The 19,140-nt window shown below is 42.0% G+C and overlaps 1 protein-coding gene across 1 annotated transcript in view; it reads left to right on the forward strand.

Annotated features, from left to right (window-relative positions):
- Nucleotides 1–18,365, forward strand: part of CCDC12 (coiled-coil domain containing 12) — a 73,969-nt gene extending 55,604 nt beyond the window's left edge. The window contains exons 3-7 of the mRNA XM_043977958.1: nucleotides 8,005–8,084; nucleotides 10,588–10,649; nucleotides 11,030–11,064; nucleotides 16,932–17,008; nucleotides 17,565–18,365. Of these exons, the coding sequence (XP_043833893.1) occupies nucleotides 8,005–8,084; nucleotides 10,588–10,649; nucleotides 11,030–11,064; nucleotides 16,932–17,008; nucleotides 17,565–17,632 (322 nt within the window). The 3' untranslated portion in view covers nucleotides 17,633–18,365. The remainder of the gene's footprint in view (nucleotides 1–8,004; nucleotides 8,085–10,587; nucleotides 10,650–11,029; nucleotides 11,065–16,931; nucleotides 17,009–17,564) is intronic.
- The last annotated feature ends 775 nt before the right edge of the window (nucleotides 18,366–19,140 follow it).

The raw sequence follows: 19,140 nt of genomic DNA on the forward strand, positions 1-19,140 counted from the left end.
TTATTTATATATTTTGCTTTTTATCCATCCCATACAACAAAGGATTTTTTTAAAAGAAGAAAAAATGAATAAAACCAATCAATACATTAGAAAAAACCCCCGATGTGTGTAATATTTCATACCTGTGGACTCCTCACATCTTTTTTTTGAGCCAAGCTTGATTTTTGTAATTTTGCTAAATTGATTTTTGATTGTTCCATTGTGGTTATTCTTCCCATTTACATTGTGGATAGTCATTGTGTATATTGTTTTCTTGGCTCTGCTTCCTTCACTTTGCATGAATTCATGGAAGTCTTTTCATACTAATATGTATTCTTCATGTTTGTCATTTCTCACAGCATAGCTATATTCTGTTACATTCCTGTACCATCATTTGTTTAGCTATTCCCCAGCTGATGAGCATCTACTTTGTTTTCAGCTCTTTGATACCACAAAAAGTGCTACTGTAAACATTTACTTATAGAAGGGGCCATATTTGAGTATATGGCTAACATTGGAATCTCTGGGCTAAAGATTATGGATATTATAATCATGACTGTTTGTGTTCCCTTCTGAACTTCTTCCTGTTCTTTTTTTTGAGTATTGTAAAAAATTTTTATTAACATCTTTTCCCCCTCCTCTTTATTTTTTAATGTTTTGGTATCCCAGGTACTGCTCCCAGCTCCTTTTGCACAATTCTGGCCTCCCTCATAAGAGCCCATCTTTGTAAATAATAAGTATAGTGTCAAAGAAATACATTTATTTTGTATTGCTCATGTCTGAAAATGGATATCTCATTCTGCACCTGCAGCCCATCACCTCTCTGAAAATAGGTTTCATCAGTCTTCTGGATTTTGATTGGTCTTAGCATTCCTTCTTGTGTCTAAATTTTTAAGTTTGTTTTTGTTTTTTTGTGAGGCAATTGAGGTTAAGTGACTTGCCTAGGGTCACACAGCTAGTAAGTGTTGTGCCACCTAGCTGCCCCATGTCTAAATTTTTTTAAATGATGAACTTTGCAAACATTGAAAAACAGAACAGAAAAATAGAACAACAAAAAAAAAAGAATCTGTGAAACATATACATATACAAAGTAGAACAGAAAACAATTATATGTGGAATTGTGAACCTCACTTATATAAAGCTTGCTTCTTAAAAAAGTGTATATTAAATTCAACACGTTACTTTCAAACCTTTCCTGTGTTTGTGTTTCCTTTCTGAACTCCTGTGCTTTTTTGTACATTAAGAAAATGTTTCAGTGACTCATTTTTCTTTTCTTTCTTTCTCTTTTTTTTGGCAATAGTATCTCTAGCTACTTTCCCTATGAGAAAAAGCAATCAAACTACAATCCTTGTAACAAATAAGTATAATCAAGTAAAACAAATCTATGCAGTTCCTTTATCCAAAAATGTATGTCTCATCCTGTACCATAAATCCATCACCCATCAGTTCTCATGCTTGACCATTGCACTTATCAAAGGTCTTAAATCTTACAAAGCTGTTTTCCTTTACAATACTGTGGTCATTGTGTAAATTGTTCTGTTTCAACTCAAGAATAAATGGAATTTACTTGATGTATACAGAGGAGAGGATACTGAGAAGTTACTTACTTAATTTGTGGTATGGTTCCTTATGGCCCTGTGGGTATTTGTGCTTGATCTATCCAACCTTTCTTATTCTTTTTATACATCACCCCCTTGCCCTGGTCCAATGAAACTGTTATTCTAGCTAGTCTCATATTCCTGTTGCTGTTCCCAAGCTTTTGTACTAGCTGTTCCCCATGCCTCAATGCATCCCTCCTTTACCTCTGCTTGGTAGTTTCTTGCTTCCTTCAAAACTGCTGAAGTGCTGTGGGCTACATGAATGAAGCCTTTCCTGATTTTCAGCTGCTAGTGGCCTCCCCACAAACCATTTGTCTTTTTATCTTATGTATTTTACGTAAGCTTATGTGTATACATGTTGTCTCCCTCTCCCATAGAATTTGAGCTCCTTGAAAGCAAGGACTACTTCATTTTTGCTTTTGTTTTTCAGGCCTAGAATAGGGCCTGGGACATACCATCTGCACTTAATACATGTTTATTGATTAATTAATTGGACCAGCACTTCAGACTCCATGTGTTGAGAACTTCTGAATTCTGCTTCCTAAGTAAGTGTTGAGTGTAGGTAGGTAAGCTTGCTGGGATGATAGTGGGCATGCAGTGTACAGAGCCAGGATTGAGTTGGGATGTTTTGAACACCACCTCTTAGGATCAGGGCTGGGTAGTACCCGTTTCTGTGGTTTGATTTATAGAGTGCCTTGCCCCTTGGGTGGCTTCTCAGGAAATACTGTGTCAGCAGTGTAGGAGAAGGCTTAAAAATAATACAAACCAGAGGGTGTGGTGTGATCAACGACTTCTTAGTTCCTCTGACTGAGCATTCAGTAAACTGAACCAAAGCCAAACCACTGTTTTGTGCAATGGTAGCTAGTGGTCATTCAAGGGATCATTTTGTTATTATTGATGGAATGTTAGATTTGGAATATGAGAGGCTTTGAGACCCCTTTTCTGGAAAGAGGCAAGAAGAGTGGCTATTTGACCAAGTAGTTTAGGGAAATAACAAGGACAAAGAAAATGGAGAGTATTAGAGGCAATGTTCTGACAACAGATAGGAGCTATGCCTCTTTTTTTTTTTTTTTTTTTTGGTGAGGCAATTAGGGTTAAGTGACTTGTCCAGGTTCTCACAGCTAGTAAGTGTTAAGTGTCTGAGGTTGGATTTGAAGTCAGGTCCTCCTAACTCTAGGGCCGATGTTCTATCCACTGTGCCACCTAGCTGCCCCAGGAGCTATGCCTCTTGAAGCCATTCTTATAATTTGGTATCCGTGGAGCATTTCCAGATTGACTTCCAGCAATACCATGAAGAACTGGGGGTGGTGGTGATAATAATAATGGTAATAATAATAAATGCTGATATTTATATAATACCTTAAAGTTTGTGAAGCACTTTACATACATTATCAGATTTGATCATTCTATTACCTCTGTGAGGTGACTACTATTATTAAGTGAGAATTTTGGAAAATAGCCAAAAATCATTAGCAGGTGCATCCCAAATATAATAAGATCTTATATTGTAGAATTATAGAGTCTATGATAGGACCTTAGAATTCATCTACTTCAGCCCATGCATAGATAGCAACCTAGACCTAGAGCAATAATTTAGTGACCACACCTAAGGTCACGTAGCTCTAGTCAGATCTGGGACAGGAGTCCTTGCATTAGCACACACCACTAATACAACACCTCTAGCTTTCTCCCAGGAAGGCTTCAGAACCATAATAGAGGAAATATGGGGACATTGGGAGGGAAGACGCAGACTTGCAGAAGAAGCCTCTTTTGAAGGATTCAAGATTTGGATGTAGGTCAGGGTTTTCATTTTATTGATGAGATAACCTTCCCAAATTCTCACAAGTACTAGCTTAGAGACCCAGGTGCTCTGGCTGCAAATCTGCTTTCCCATGTAGATTTCTTGGATTGAGAATATATCGTGTAGCCTCTCTGCCCCTCTGCTTTTTGGAGGCGTTTCAGATCCAAAATTTTATAAATTTCGAGGAGACTTGGCTTCTTGTACTTCCGTTTTTGTGCCCCTGGTTCAGGTCCACAGAAATTGCATTGGGTCGCTGCCTTTGTGCTTCCAGGGTGTTCCAGAGAACAATTTTCATTCGTTTGGCATAAACAAGCAGTGACTGTGGGGAATTAAAAATAGTCGCTCTGAGTGTTTTCATCCTAAAAGCCCCTCACTTGACCCTTCTGTCCCAGCTAGCTATCATCCTATGTCTCTTCTGCCCTTCATAGCTAAACTCCTTGGAAAGGCCATCTACAAATAGGTCTCTCCACTTTCTCCTCTCACTCTTTTTTTTAACCCCTTGCCATCAGTCTGGCTTTGGACTTTATCATTTCACCAAAACTGCTCTCTCCAAAGTTACCAGTGATCTCCTGCTTGTCAAATCCAGTGACCTTTTCTCAATCCTCAATTCTCCTTGACTTCCCTGCAGCCTTTGACACTGTTGATTACTTTCTCTTACTTGATGCTGTCTTCTCTCTAGGTTTTCAGGACATCACTTTCTCCTGATTGTCCTCTTACCTATCTGACCAGTCCTTCTCAGTCTCCTTTGTTGGATCCTCCTCGAGATGACACACCAACTGTAGATATCCCTCAGTACTCTGTCCTGTGCCTTCTTCTCCCTCTATACTACTTCATTCGGTGACCTCATCAAGGATTCTATGCTGATGATTCTCGGATCTCCCTTTCCTGTCCCAGTCTCTGCTGACTTCCAAGTTTGAATCTCTAGTTGCCTTTCAGACATCTCAAACTGGAGCTCCAGGTTTTAAACTCAGTACGTCCAAAACAGAACTCATTATCTTTCCTTCTAAGCTTTCCTCCTTTCCTACCTTCCCTATTACTTGGAGTCCCTCAGGCTCACAACCTAGGATCATCCTAGCGTCCTCACTATTCCACCCCCCCCCCCATAATCAAGCTGTTATCTAGATCTGTCCTCAATTTCACCTTTGCAACATCTTTAGAATATACCCCCTTCTCTCCTTTGACTATGAGAGCACCTTGGTATAGGTGTTCATGTCTTAATTACTGCAATAGCCAGCTAGGTAGTACAGTGGATAGAGCACCAGCCCTGGAGTCAAGAGGACCTGAGTTCAAATTTCACCTCAGACACTTACTAGCTGTGTGACCCTGGGCAAGTCACTTAACCCCCAGTTGCCTTAAAACATCTGGGGTCATCTCCAGTTATCCTGATATATATCTTGCCACTGGACCCAGTTGGCTCTGGAGGAGAAAGATGGGTGACCTCCCACACTTCAGTTCAGTTCAAGTCATGACATCACCTCCTGATGTCATGGTCCTTTTTGAGAATAAAAACAACAACTGCAATAGCCCCACGTGGGTCTGCCTGACTCAGATCTCTCCCCTCTCCAATTCATTCTCCATTCAGTCACGAAAGAGATTTTCCTGATGTGCAGGTCCAGTCTTGTCACCCCCACCATCCTCCCTCCTGTAAAGTCTCAAGGTTTCCTATTGCCCTAGGAGCCAATCCAGAATGTTCTGTTTGGCCTTCAGACCTCTTTCTACCTAGCACCCTCCTACCTTTCCACTCTTCTTATATCGTACTCTCCAACACAAACTCTTCAGTCCAGTCACACTGGCCACCTGCCTGTCCTGTGAATAAGGCTCTCCATCTCTCAGCTCCAGGCATTTTCTCTGGCTGTCCCCCCTCCCATGCCTGAAATGCTTTCCCTCCTCCACTCTGATTACTGACCTTCTTGGCTTCTTTTAAGTTCCGGGTAAAATCCAGTCTTGTATGGGGAGCCTTCCCCAACCCCTCTTAATTCCAGTTTATTATTTCCTATTTGTCTTGGATATAAGTTACCTTATATATATATATTTGTTTGCACGTTGTCTCCTCCATTAGATTGCAAGCTCCTTGAAGGCAGAGACTGTCTTTTTATTTTTGGGCAGGGCAGTGAGGGTCACATGACTTGCCTAGTGTCACACAGCCAGTATCAAGTGTTTGAAGCTGGATTTGAACTCAGGTCCTCCTGAATCCAGGGCCAGTGCTTTATCCACTGTGCCACCTACCTGCTCCCCCTAGAGTCTCTCTTTTACCTCTTTTTTTATATCCCTTCTGCTTAGCAGAGTGACTATTTTAAATTCCCCACAGCCACTGCTGTTTATGCTTGGTGTTTAGTCGACTATAGAAATGGGGAAAACCCACAAAAACTCTAGGGATCAGTCTTAGAGTGTTGTCCTTTGGTAATTTGATGAGCTGTTTGCGTAGGTTAGTTCTTTAAGAACTTTCTTTTTAGTTATATCAGTAAATCAGCTGAGATCCTATCCTTGAATTTTAACCTTATTAGTACAAGAAAGCTTCGTTAATCTTTATTAATCTGGACAAAGGGTGGACTGAAGTTTACCTTTTTCAATATCTAAGGAAAAAATTGACTAAACTGATGAATGGGATAGACAAAGCCCTTGTCATTTCTTTCTTTCTTTCTTCCTTTTTTTTTTTGCGAGGCAGTGAGGGTTAAGTGACTTGCTCAGGGTCACACAGCTAGTAAATGTCAAGTGTCAGAGGCCGGATTTGAACTCAGGTCCTCCTGAATCCAGGGCCGGTGCTCTATCCACTGTGCCACCTAGCTGCCCCTCCTTGTCATTTCTAAGATCACCTTCTTTCACAATCACACAGTAATTTGTCCTCCTCTGAGGTTCACTAAACCCATGGCTCCCACCTAATCAGAATTCTGATAGCTGCTGTTTACTGATTTCCAAGATGCTCCCATTCTTTCCTGAATGTGTTTAGTGCCTGATTCACAGTCTGTCTCCTCTCCAACTCCTGCCCTCGTACTAGAGGACTGCAACATGCATATTGATACTCCCTCAAACACCCTAATTATACAGTTCTTCAACTGACTAATATCCCATTACCTAGTCTCCACCTAACCTCAGTTACATACAGAGTTGGTTATACCCTTGATCTTGCCATCACCCCCAGATGCTCCACTTCCATCTCGTGAACTCTGAAATTCCCTTATCTCATCACGATCAATTGTCATGTCTGTCTCTTCCTCTGCTTTGCAACCCCAAACCCTTTTCTTAGTCCTCATTGGGACATTTAGTTTCTTGACTCCTCAATTCTTTCCCAGGCTATGCTCTCCTCGCTTCCTCATCTTGACCCTTTGGTGAACCAGTTCAGCTCTACACTGTCTTCTTCCTTCTAGTCCTTTGCCTCTTTATCTTTTTGAAGATCTTGCCCTGCCAAGCCTTAGCCTTGGAATATTACCAACATCTGCTGCCTTCACTCTTATGTGTTGCCAAATGAAGCTGCAGAAAAAAATTACAAAAGCTGTGCTACCTAGGTCCCCAACAAATTTATATTACAAAATCTCAACTGGATCCTCACTGTGACAAGGCAAGCCTTTTATGTCTCCCTAATTGATTCTCCATTCCATTCACTACAGTGGTTTTTCGAAACTTTTTCATCCCCCCATAGACCTCCCTTAGCTTCTCCTCCTCCCCACCCTCTAAGCTACAAACATTGCTTCATATTTTACTGAAAAAATGGAGAACATTTGCTAAAAGATCCTTCTCCCCTCCTTTTCAACTCACATCAGTCAGGTGTCTTCTGCCACTGATTTCCTCTTTCACCCCTGTCTCGTGTGAAGTTGTGGCCCTTGCCAAAGTAAACCTCTCTATATGTACAAGCGACCTCTTTCTTTTTTTTTTTCTTTTTTTTTTCTTTTTTTTTGCAGGGCAATGAGGGTTAAGTGACTTGCCCAGGGTCACACAGCTGGTTAAGTGTCAAGTGTCTGAGGCTGGATTTGAACTCAGGGAGTCCTGAATCCAGGGCCGGTGCTCTATCCACTGTGCCACCTAGCTGCCCCACAAGCGATCCCTTTCCATCTTGTCTTTTTCCAGCAGATTGCCCTCTCTATTATCCTTACTTTCTCACTTATCTTCAATCTCTTTCTGTCTACTGACTGCTTCTCTTCTGCCTCTAAATTTGCCCACATCTCATCTCCTCCGAATCCTCACCTCATCTATCCGTCCCTACTAATGCTCCATATCTCACCTTCCTTCAGCTGCTAAACTTGAGAAGGCCCTCTACAATAGGTGCTTTTACTTCCTTCCCTCTCACTCTCTTAACTCTGTGTAGTCTGACTTCTGATCTTACCATTCAACTAAACCTCTGTCCAGAGTTAATAGTGATTTCTGAATTGCCAAATCCTTCTTGAGCTCTGTGCAGCTTGGGATATTATCGATCACCTTCTTCTGGAAGTTTTAGGGTTCAGTGGCACGCCTCTTTTCCTGGTTCTACTCCTACCCATCTGACTGTTTCTTTTGCTGACAGCCTCTTTGTTTCATCCTGCTCATACCTCATAGCTGGGTGCTTCCCAGGGCTTTGGATTCCAGACTCTGGAGCTTTTATAAAAGAATCCTAAATGTTTTAACATAGTTTTTTGTATGTGATTGATTCCACAGGGAACTCAAATTGCGGAACTATGTCCCTGAGGATGAGGAGCTAAAGAAGAGGAAGGTGCCTCAGGCCAAACCAGCCTCAGGTAGGGATGAATGGGGTTGATGGGAGGAAAGAAAGGGTAGGAGAAACAACTGCACAGTTTTGTTGCCATCTGTTTGGGGAAAGTTAAGAGCCACAGACCTTAAGCGGTGCCTTTCCCATGTTCTTTTGTGTTCCCTTTGTTTAGCAGAGTACCTAGCCCATGGTAGGTGCATAATGAATGTTTATCGACTCACTGGCTTTGAAGGATCTGATCTTTTTGGGACGACAAGTAGGAAGGGGAATCAAAGTAGTGCATGAGCTACTTAAGTTATTTAGCTAGTGCTAGATGGAAACAAGTTGTAGCTGGTCCCTTCCTCCTATTTCTTTCACTGTTTTGACGGCACTTTAAAAAATGCACACCACAGGTCATTTAATACTAAAAATAGAGCTCTCAGTCTGATAAGGAGACAACCTACAAACAACCGTGTGTAGCTAAAATATATACAGGATAAACTGAAGATAATCCTGGATGGGAAGGCACTAAGATTGAGGAAGACTGGGCAAGGCTTTTTGCAGAAATTGGGTACCTTGGCCAAGACTTAAAGGGAGCTGGGGGTAGAGATGAGGGAGAGAGTTCCAGGCAGTGGGCGACAATGAATGAAAATACAGGAAATCAGGAGATGGAGCATCATGCCCTCTGTTTTTTCAGTATCACTGTGCCACTGCAGCCGCCCGCCCCCCCCCCCCCCAATGCATTCCTTCAAGCATTAATCTTAAGCAGTGAGCGCTGCAAACCTTAAAGGGCTATACATGATGATGATGGTAATGACACTGACAGCAACAACCATGGGAACTCACGTGATATGGGCATAGATAAGCTGTAATACATTATCGGTGATGACCTGAAAAGTGTCATAAAAGATGTCATCCATGGGCTTTTTGACCATAAAAGGAGGTGACTGGTCATTTAGCAAGGATGGTAATCATTGGATAGTCCATATAGTGTAGCATAGCCTTATAATGGTTAAAGACATTTTGAAAGAGTGGCCTTCAACACATTGGGTAGACCCTTTTATCCAGGATATATGAAAAGGCATGGACAAAACTTAATAACTGGAGGATGGGGTCTGGATGGGTTTCAGTTTCTATATTGTGGGAGGACCCACATTAATAAGGTCAGAGATCCATTGAAGTACCTAATGCTTACCTGAAACGTCAGTTTTAGGATGTTAAAATTTTAAAATTGAAAGAACTTTCCAAATATTGCTTCTTTAGCTGGAATGTACCTTAAAAGTCATCTAGGGGCAGCTAGATGGCGCAGTGGTTAAAGCACTGGCCCTGGATTCAGGAGTACCTGAGTTCAAATCCGGCCTCAGACACTTGACACTTACTAGCTGTGTGACCATGGGCAAGTCACTTAACCCCCATTGCCTTAAAAAAAAAAAAGTCAGCTAGTGAAACCACTTCATTAAAATTGTTTTTTTAATTCTGAATGTAAACACCAAGAAAAGGGTAGTATTTCAGTATGCAGATTAGAACACAAAAAGGATTGTATTATGAACTGTGAATCTATTTCATACCAGTTGCCTTTTAAAAATATCTTTTGTGTACTTTTAAAAGTATTTCAATGACCTTACTCTTTTTTACAATTACTATCACTATTCTCTCCCTGCCTCTCCTATTTTAAAAAGAAAAAAAAAAATAATCTCCATGGAAAACAGATCCTTGTACAACAATTTATGGCTCCCTCCACACCTTCCACACCATCCCCTCTCTGCCCATGTGCTTTTGGCTAACATTTTATCTGCTCCTGGTGTGGAAAATATCACTTAGTGTCATTTGTCATTGTCATTGGATTTTTTTGATCATCATTTGATCTGTTTTGAGGCAGCCTTTTTGCCCAAACCTCCTCAATTTGTACACGAGGAAACTAGGGCTCAGAGAGGTTGCACAGTAAGAAACCAGATGGGTATTCCAGTGAATAAATGTTTCGAGCCAGCGGTATTTCCATAATCATGCTTCCCCTATCTAGTTTGAACCCTTGCCCTTACCACTGCCCTGCCTGCTTCCCCCATTTTGTGGATGAGGATATGTGGGATGAGAGGTTATGGGACTTTGCCAAGGTCGTAGAGGTGTAGTAAGTAGCAGAGCTTTGATTTGGCCATTTGTGTATTTCCTGGGGTTGAACCAGTCCTAGCTCCCATCTTGGAACTGCTTTTCAGGTGAATGTGCTCTGGAAAGATTTAGAATCATGCACAACTCAAGCTTGAGAGGAAGAAGAAGCTCCCATCAGCTCTTGGTGTGCACTGGGGCCCAGGGCAGGACAGTGAAACAAAATCTCCCAGTTGAGACAGATAACTTCCTTGGCACAGGATACAGAGAGGGAGCTGTCTCCTACCATAGCACACATGATAGCTAAAAATACAGTGGGATGGCATGTTAATGGTGTGCGCCTGCTGATCACTGAGGCAGTTTCTTCCAGGGACCTCTTCCTGTGCTGCCTGGCTCTGCCTTCCTGCCTAAGTCATTACCTTTACCTTGTATTATTTTCTTGCTCCTTCTAGTGGAAGAGAAAGTAAAAGACCAACTGGAAGCAGCAAAGCCTGAGCCCATTATTGAGGAAGTGGTATGTTTATCGAATGATGTCTCTCTCCTCCCCCACTCCCTTCCCTCTCCCTGACACCCCGTCACAACAAGTCTTTATTAAGATTCCTATTTGAGTGCAGAATAATTGAGTTCAACTGATACAAATTCTGTTTTCTAGGAACTTAGCATCTAACACAGTCAGGAGTTACTTTTGTGAGCAAACACAGGTGGTCAATGATTTACAAAATTTCTGCAGTGGAGCATTTGAATATAATGATGAGGAAGTGGTTGGAGGGTGTCCCTTTCTGGACAGAGTAGAGTCCATGGGAAACCATGTAGGTTTTCTTCCCTTGACCATTTTGCCTGTGTTCTCTTTCTGTGGGCTCTGGTTCTGTTGACATTATGTTTCTTTTTCCCTAGGATTTGGCCAACCTTGCCCCCAGAAAGCCAGATTGGTAAGTGTTACTGTCTCTAGATATTTTCTTCTTGACATAACAAGCCCACTTATTGTTTTCCTGTAATAACTACACTTTCCCGTGGTGCTTTACATTTGACAAAGTGCTTCTCTTACATAGTCCTATGAGATAGGAGGAATTTTACAGATGATGAAATGAAGGTTTAGCAAGGTGAAATTGGCCCATATTCATAGCCCGTTCTTAAGGTCGAGAGACAGGATTTGAACCAAGGTCTCCTCTTTCCAAGTCCAGCATTTTTTTCCACTGTACCAGTCCACCTACCTATGTCCCTTCCATTAGTTTTCATTTGATGAATTTGACTGAGTACCTTTGCCAAAAGCATGATTGAAGTTGACTTACTCCATGAGTATTTTTCTCCATGAGTAGTTCATTGTAGCTAAAATTCTGGGTACCCAGGAATAAAAGACAGGCAGCTCTGTGAAGCATTCTCAGGAACTCAGTGGTAGCAGCTAAAAGCTCCTCCAGTCACTCCCAACCATTACTTTTTTTGGTCCCCCTGTTTCCTAGCTGCCTGTGAGTTGAATTGGAATAATCATAGAAAGAAGAGAAAAGAGTTCCAATTTCTTTTAGATCCTGAACAGACAGGTCTTCTTTTCATGGCTGCATTAGCCAATTCTCAGGGTGAGAATGTCGGCCAGAATAGATTCAGACAGTGCCTTTTCTGGTCTGCCTTCTGTCTCCCCACCCATTCTGGAATGGAACAGAGTGGACCTTTTTCTCGTTATGGAAGACTTTGTAAGCCTCTCAGTGTCAGACAGCTCAAGCATGCTTTAAGCATTCTCATAAGACAGAGTGGAATGAGAAAGATCTTAAAGCCAGTTGCCACCCACCAGGGGCTATAATAACCAGATTCTGAAGAAGGTCCTTGAAAACTCAGGATATCTTCTTCAAAGAGGCCTGGCCAGAGAGACTGATGAAAGACATGAAGGGTCAGGCCTAGTAGGCTCCTGATCCCTTTGTTAATGGAGCCCAGAAGGGGAGAAACAGAGGTGGCTGGAATATTGACCTGGGGTCACTCTGCCTGTGGTCTGACCTTGTAAGAGAAATCCTTAAAAGTTTACATCCAGAAACAGGGGAGTTTTTAGTTTTTAAAGGCTTTTATGTTTATAAGGTAATTTTGGGGGGGGGGATAGCTCAAAGCAATTTTACGTGTTATCTCATTTGTTCTCAACACCTCCCTACAAAGTATGGGAGAACAGGATTTATTCTTCCTACTTTATAGATAGTGAAAAGGGGGCAGCTCAGTGGTGCAGTGGATAGAGCCCCGTCCCTGGATTCAGGAGGACCTGAGTTCAAATCTGGCCTCGGACACTTGACACTCACTAGCTGCGTGATCCTGGGCAAGTCACTCAACCCTCATTGACCCGCAAAAACAAAAAACAAAAAAACCCATATAGATAGTGTGACTTCAGACATAAGCAAATGAAAACCATACCTGAACTTTGAGCTCAGCTCCTTTGGCTTTTATATTCTGTTACTGTTTGGAATTTGAAGCCATTGAAGCCATTCCATTAGGAATGGACACAGTTGGCCATTGTTTATTCCTTCCTAGTTGGGAGAATGACTCCCAGCTTCCAGCAGCTCCATCTTCTTTGAAGAGGAAGAGTGAGTTAGGTTAGGACAGCAGGTAATGGGATGAATTACAAAGTGCTCTAGTCTGGTTTTGTGCCCGTGTGCTCATGGCCTAGCCATGTGTCTTTGACTTTGCGGTGAAACATGTTGCTGCAGCCCCTAGTGTACACCAGCTACCACCCAGTGACAGTTCCCTGGGCTTGATATTTGCCCCATGTACCACTCTGCCCTTGTTACCTAATGGCCTGAGCATCTTGTTCCAGTGGCTTCTTGAAGGGACAATGGCCTGGGCTACTTTGTTTTACCACCTCATTACTGAGTTTACCCTAAAGAGCCCAGGTCAAAAAAAAATACTCTTGATGACAGGATAACCAACCCCAGCTAATAGTGGTTGGGCTTGGAGTTAGAAGACTTGAGTTTGACTCTTGGCTCTGCTCCTTAGCAGTTTTATGTCCTTGAGCAAATGCCTTTTCTCCTCTCCATAAAATAAGAGGATTGCATTCTATGATCTTAGGGGCTATTCCAATCCTCTGTTGATCACAGACTATAGAACTTTATAGATAGACCATAAAATTTATAGTTGGGAGACACTTCTAGATGAGATTCAGACTCACATTGCATGTCTGTGCCCTGTTCTGGCTACTTAATTGATAGTGGAAATACAGGGTTCCCACTTTGGAGAGGGGTCAGCCAGATCCCTATCTTTAAGGAGTTTGTGGTCTCATCTAGGTGAGGCATAGATAAAAAATACTTAAACTGTGTGAAAGCCACGTACAAATACATGAACAAATGCAAACAGCAGTTTCCATTAGTGCTGAGGGTTTGCTGGAGTCATTAGAGATGGGTAGAATTAGTCTGAGATTTCCTGGAGGCACTGAGTTTGGAACAGACGTTTGAGAGTAAATGCAGGCACCAGACACAGAAAGCTCTATGTCTGTTAATAAACACAGGAGGTAAATTATTCACAGTGCATGTGGTGGGGTTCTTAAGTATAGTGAGAATTGAATACAAAGGTGATAATTAATAAACTCTGCATCTTCCTGCTTAGCTGGCTTCTGTGTCACAGGCAGAAGCTTATTATCCCAAGTGGTTTTAAGAAGTGCTATGGGGCGCTTTTCTCTTGATTCCTCCAGGGAAAGGACTGCCCAGGGGAGGGCCCAAAGCTGTCTCACTTCATTGCAGCATTGTGTCACACCCTTCTTTTCTAGTGGGCAGAAGTCATCTGCTCAACAGCTTTTGGACCATGTTGTGTCCTCCCACACCCCAAAGAAGGGTAAAGTTGTCTTCTCCACCCCGGTGTCTTGTGTCGTTCCCCCGTCTCAAAGTCCTCTTTTCTAGTCAAGGGCTATGCTCTGTTTTCTTATGGGTAGTTTTCATTGCTTTCTAGATGGGAGAAAATTATTTTGCCACCCCTCCCAAACAAAACAAAACAAAATCTTTCATCTTTGCCTGTTTGAATCCTTCCTCACAATCCTTTAGAGGCCAGCTCAAATACCACCTGTTTCATGAAGCCTTCTTATTCCCCCAGCTGAAAATCACCTTTAGCTCTGAACTCTCACAACACTATTTCTCTCTGTTATTCTTACATACTTAGCATTTTCCATTTTGTTTTAGCCTCATGCTGTGATATCTTTGCTATTTACACTGAGCTCCCTAAACACAGAGATGCACAGTGAGTTTTTTTCCCCCTCAGTGTACATGGATGACTATTGACTTACTTGAAGGAATGAATGAATCTGTGACATTCTTTTAAGGCTCAGTTTTGGTTTGACTCACTAAAAGCTTCCACAGATCACCTGTCAAACTTTTCTTAGGATTTGCGTGTGGGAACACCCCCACCATGAGGCAGCTGTTGGTACAGCAGATACAGCACCTGGCCTGGAATTCAAACCGGGCCACGGACATTTATTCGTTGTGTAACACTGGGCAAGTCACTTAACTTCCCTCTGCCTCAGTTTCTTCAACTATAAAATGAGGATAATAATAACTTCTACCTTGTAGGATCAATTGTGAGACTCAAATGAGATAATGATTGCAAAGCCCTTAGCACCGTGCCTGGGTAAGTGCTTAATCCATTCTTATTCCCCTCCTTACCATAATTAATGAGGGTGGGCCCGTTTGTGCTGGAACAAATTTTTATTATACTGTGGTGATTCAGTCCACAAGCCCAAGCACATGCATTGTTAGGACACACACTGGTATAAAGACACTTAACTTGGGAAAAGGGCTATTAGAGTAGCACAGCTTAGAGATAGATAGCCCTTTGTTTTTTTATTTTAATGTGAATTCGTTTTAGAGCCTTTTTGGAGAGCACATTCTGATTAGAAGAGAGGGAATGTTTTAAGACTAACAGATGATCATGTGACGTAACTACTTTCCATTTACAAAGCTCTTAACTTTCTGCAGCCTATGAGGTAAAAGTGGGATGGAAGTGTGAGAGCCATTCTTTGAAGACCTTACTTTATCAATAATATTTTCTTCCTCTCTTCCACTTCCCCCATCTTTTCTCCCCATTCCTTTCTTCTTCCATCAGATCTTTTTCTGTACTTGTTCCTTGTCTATGAAGCATGTTCAGATGATCTCTATCCAAGAAAAATATTTCTCTTCTAGAAAGCTTTCCACACTCAATTGTCTCCACTTATTATTTACTCAACTTCATTGAATCTGTGATTTTGATGAAAGTACTCCTTCTAGGGGTTCAGATTGTAGCCCATTTATGCTGGCTTATCCTGTGCTCCCTCTTCACCCATGCCTGTCCTTCTGTGAATCCTCCAAAGACTTCATCAGTGTTCACAGGTCTTTCTCTGCATCTTTTTTTTCTTTTTTGCAGGGCAGTGGGGATTAAGTGACTTGCCTAGGGTCATACAGCTAGTAAGTGTCCACCTCGCCACCTAGCTGCCCTAAATCTCAATTGATTCTTTTTTTTTTCCCCTGGTTGCAGGGCAGTGAGGGTTAAGTGACTTGCCCAAGGTCACACAGCCAGTAAGTGTCAAGTGTCTGAGGCTGGATTTGAACTCAGGTACTCCTGAATCCTGGGCCAGTGCTTTACCACTATGCCATCTAGCTGCCCCCCCCCCTTTTTTCTTTTTCTTTTTTTTTTTTTTGGTGAGGCAATTAGGGTTAAGTGACTTGCCCAGGGTCACATAGCTAGTAAGTGTCAAGTGTCTGAGGCCAGATTTGAACTCAGGTCCTCCTGACTCCAGGGCCAGTGCTTTTTCCACTGCACCACCTAGCTGCCCTCTGCATCTTTTGACAGCAGTGTTCAAGGGCTTTTCAGTTGGTTAACCCTTCTTCTCCATCATGTTTCCTTTCCTTGTCAGACATTTCTTTGATCATATCTCTAATGCTGCTTCTCCTGCGATTCTTTATTGGCAGTAAGGTTTAGACTACTCATATCTACTGAAAATATATCCACTGCCCTCTGAGTGACTTTCAGCTTTTAATTCTTTGGATACTCTGTGTTCCCTAGCCATTATAGCAGCCCTGTGATAGTGTTGGTGTTACAAGGGTAGACCTTTGTTTCAAGGAGATAATGGTCATTTAAAGCATTGTGAAGTTTCCCAAGTCTAGTCCAATCAAAGTGCTTTGTAAAATGTTAGCTATTACTATTCTCCTCCTCTTCATTTGTGGGCCTAGTTCATTGTCCATCTGCAGGATCTGTTCAAGGTACATATTGAGAAGTAGCATGGCATAGCGGCTGGAATTCTAGGTGTGGAACAGGAATACCTGCACTGAAATTTTACTCTTAGCACTGTTTTTTTCCTGCCTTTGGAGGTTTGTTCAGGCTATCTCCTGTGCTTGAAAATGCCCCTTCCCAGTCCTGGTCTATTGAAATACCCTCCATCTTCTGTGGTTCAGTTCAGGTTTAAAATGGTTTAAATAGTCTCCTTCCTTACATCTGTCATAGAACTTAGTGTATACTTTTCCAATGTGTTACATTCTGGGCAGTAGTGTAGTTAATTTTATTGGGTCATTTCCCTTGCTAGATTACAAATATATGTTCTTTGAAGCCCTGGGCGTTATTCTTATTTATGTCTTTTTTACACAGTAGACGTTTAATAGATACTGAATTTCAGTGAGTTAAGCTACTTGATAATTGTGCCTCTGGTCTGACTGGAAGACTCCCAGTCACTGTCATAGATGCAGACCTTCTCTTCTCTGGCTTTTGTAAGCAGCCAGTCATCAGAATTTATATGTAGACCATAACTCTCCTTTGAAGAAAACATGTTCCTTTGTGAAAGTAATCTGTCCCCATTCTTTTTTCTCATTTCCAGGGACCTAAAGAGAGATGTGGCTAAGAAGCTGGAAAAGCTAGAGAAGAGGACACAGAGAGCCATTGCAGAGCTAATCCGTAAGTTTACTGACCTCTGGCATAGGTCTTGACCAGTGGAGTGTCAGAAGCAAGTTAAAGAAAGGTTAGTGTTCCATTGAGCCCAAGTCAGATCCTAGAGTCTTGACCCCTTGAGGTCTACACCGTGATGGTGCCCTCTTCCCAAGCTTTAGCAGTTTTTTTGGAGCTGGCATTGATTAGGATCATAGATTTAGCCCATAGAAGTCATTGTGTCCCAACCTTGTATTTTCAAGTCCTGAAAGATTAAGCCATTTGTCCTAAGTAACGCGGCTAAATGGCCAGCATCAAACCTGGAGTTCTTTGATTTCAGTTGAGCAATTTTCCCATTGAATTAGTTTCTCATGACCCTGGTGGGTATGGCATACAGCCTTTCAGCCTGGACCCTTCTACTCTCAGAGCCCATCCCTCTGAATATATTTGGCTTTGGACAAAGACTTTTAGATTGACTCACCCCAGAATGGATCCATTTAATGAGTCCGTTAAGCCAAAATGTCATTTATTAGGCCGTCCTTGAGGCCCCCATTTTACAGCCCTTCTGAAATTTTTTTCCTTGTAGGAGAAAGACTTAGAGGCCAAGAAGATGACTTGGAACCTCCAAAGCCAGAAGAGAGTGACTCAGATTAAAACAGTTTCTCCTCAGCCCTTGGCCACGCAAGACAGCCGTGTGGACCGAACCTTCTAGGCCAGGGACAAGGGCCCACCCTCCAGTATGGTACTCCTTTTAATGCCCATCTGAGTACATTTTAGATGTGTGGCTTGAATATGTCTGGTCTATGAATACTATAATCTAAACTGAAAAAAAAAAAAAAGCCTTAATATGATGCAGCAGTAAGAGCTTCTCTGTTGTTATCACCATGTTGACATTTTCCACCAGTTCACATGATGGCATATTCCATTTTTATGTTACTTTAAAAAAAAACAAACCAAAACCATTTCAGTTTATTATTTATTTTTAATATTCTTTTTAAATTTTGAGTTCCAAATCTCTCCCTCCCTTCCACACCCACTGAGAAGGCAAGCAATGATACCAATTATACATGTGAAATCATGCAAAACATATTTCCATAGTAGCCATATTTTTTAAGTAAAAAAAATAAAGTGAGAAAAGTGTATTTCACTTAGCATTCAGAGTTCCATGATGGCTTATTCCAAATAGTTTGCTGACAGCAAGAAGCTTCTGTGATAAAATATCAGCCAAGTTGAACAAATGCTGGCCAGTTGGCAAACTGATTCTGGACAGGTAGGGGGTGATGGCAAGGCAGGAAGCAACGTTGCTGTGTATAATATGTGTATATGTATAGATGTATATATTTTGGACTTTTTCAATTTTTTAGAAATAAAGACAGACCCAAGTGTATGAATGAGACTGAAATGCTTGTCATGACCCAGTTGTGACCCCTTTATTCTGCCAATACTTTACCATGCCCCTGTGACTTATATTAATATTATTTCATCTGATCATCAGTGGGAAAGGGTTGGAATAATCTTGATGTGTGCTACCTTTTTGTCTAAACCAGAGGAATGATAATTGTTGAAAAACTAGCCTTTGAGTAGGGGAGGGCAGTTCAGGTGGGGGGCAGGCACTGCTGAGTTTGTAAGGCTTACCCCCCCTATGATACACCTTTCAACTCTTAAGACCAGATCTGGGAACAAAGGCAGCAGAAAAAACTCAAGGGGAAAGCCCCAAAGGAAACTGAAGGGAGCACCATTCCCAGGGCTCATTGAGGCCTATACAAGTGTCCTTGGGGAGTGGGGAGAGCTGCTCTGTGTTAAGCAGTTCCAAGCAGGTTTGAAGGATCCAAAGGGAGAGAGGACAAACAGTGGAAAAACAACTGACCTTAAAATAAATTGAAAAGGAAGTCATGGCTGCTGGCCCTGAAGCTGGTGAGCCCTGGCTTCGCTGTCTACCCCAGATCTGGCTCAGGCAGCAGCTGAGGAACAATAAATGTTAGTTATTTTGAGTTGAATTGAACCAGAGCAGCCAGCAAGCATCACATCAAATACTGATTTAGTGCTTTCCAGTGAGCCATCTACCAGGGCCTCGCCAGCCAGAGAATCTTCTCATCTCTACTGCCTCCAGAAAAATGTCCCACAGCCTTCTCTTCCTGCCTTTCTACCTCTTACTCAGGAAG

The sequence above is a fragment of the Dromiciops gliroides genome, chromosome 1 (assembly GCF_019393635.1).
Source record: "Dromiciops gliroides isolate mDroGli1 chromosome 1, mDroGli1.pri, whole genome shotgun sequence".
NCBI classification, from domain to species: domain Eukaryota; kingdom Metazoa; phylum Chordata; class Mammalia; order Microbiotheria; family Microbiotheriidae; genus Dromiciops; species Dromiciops gliroides.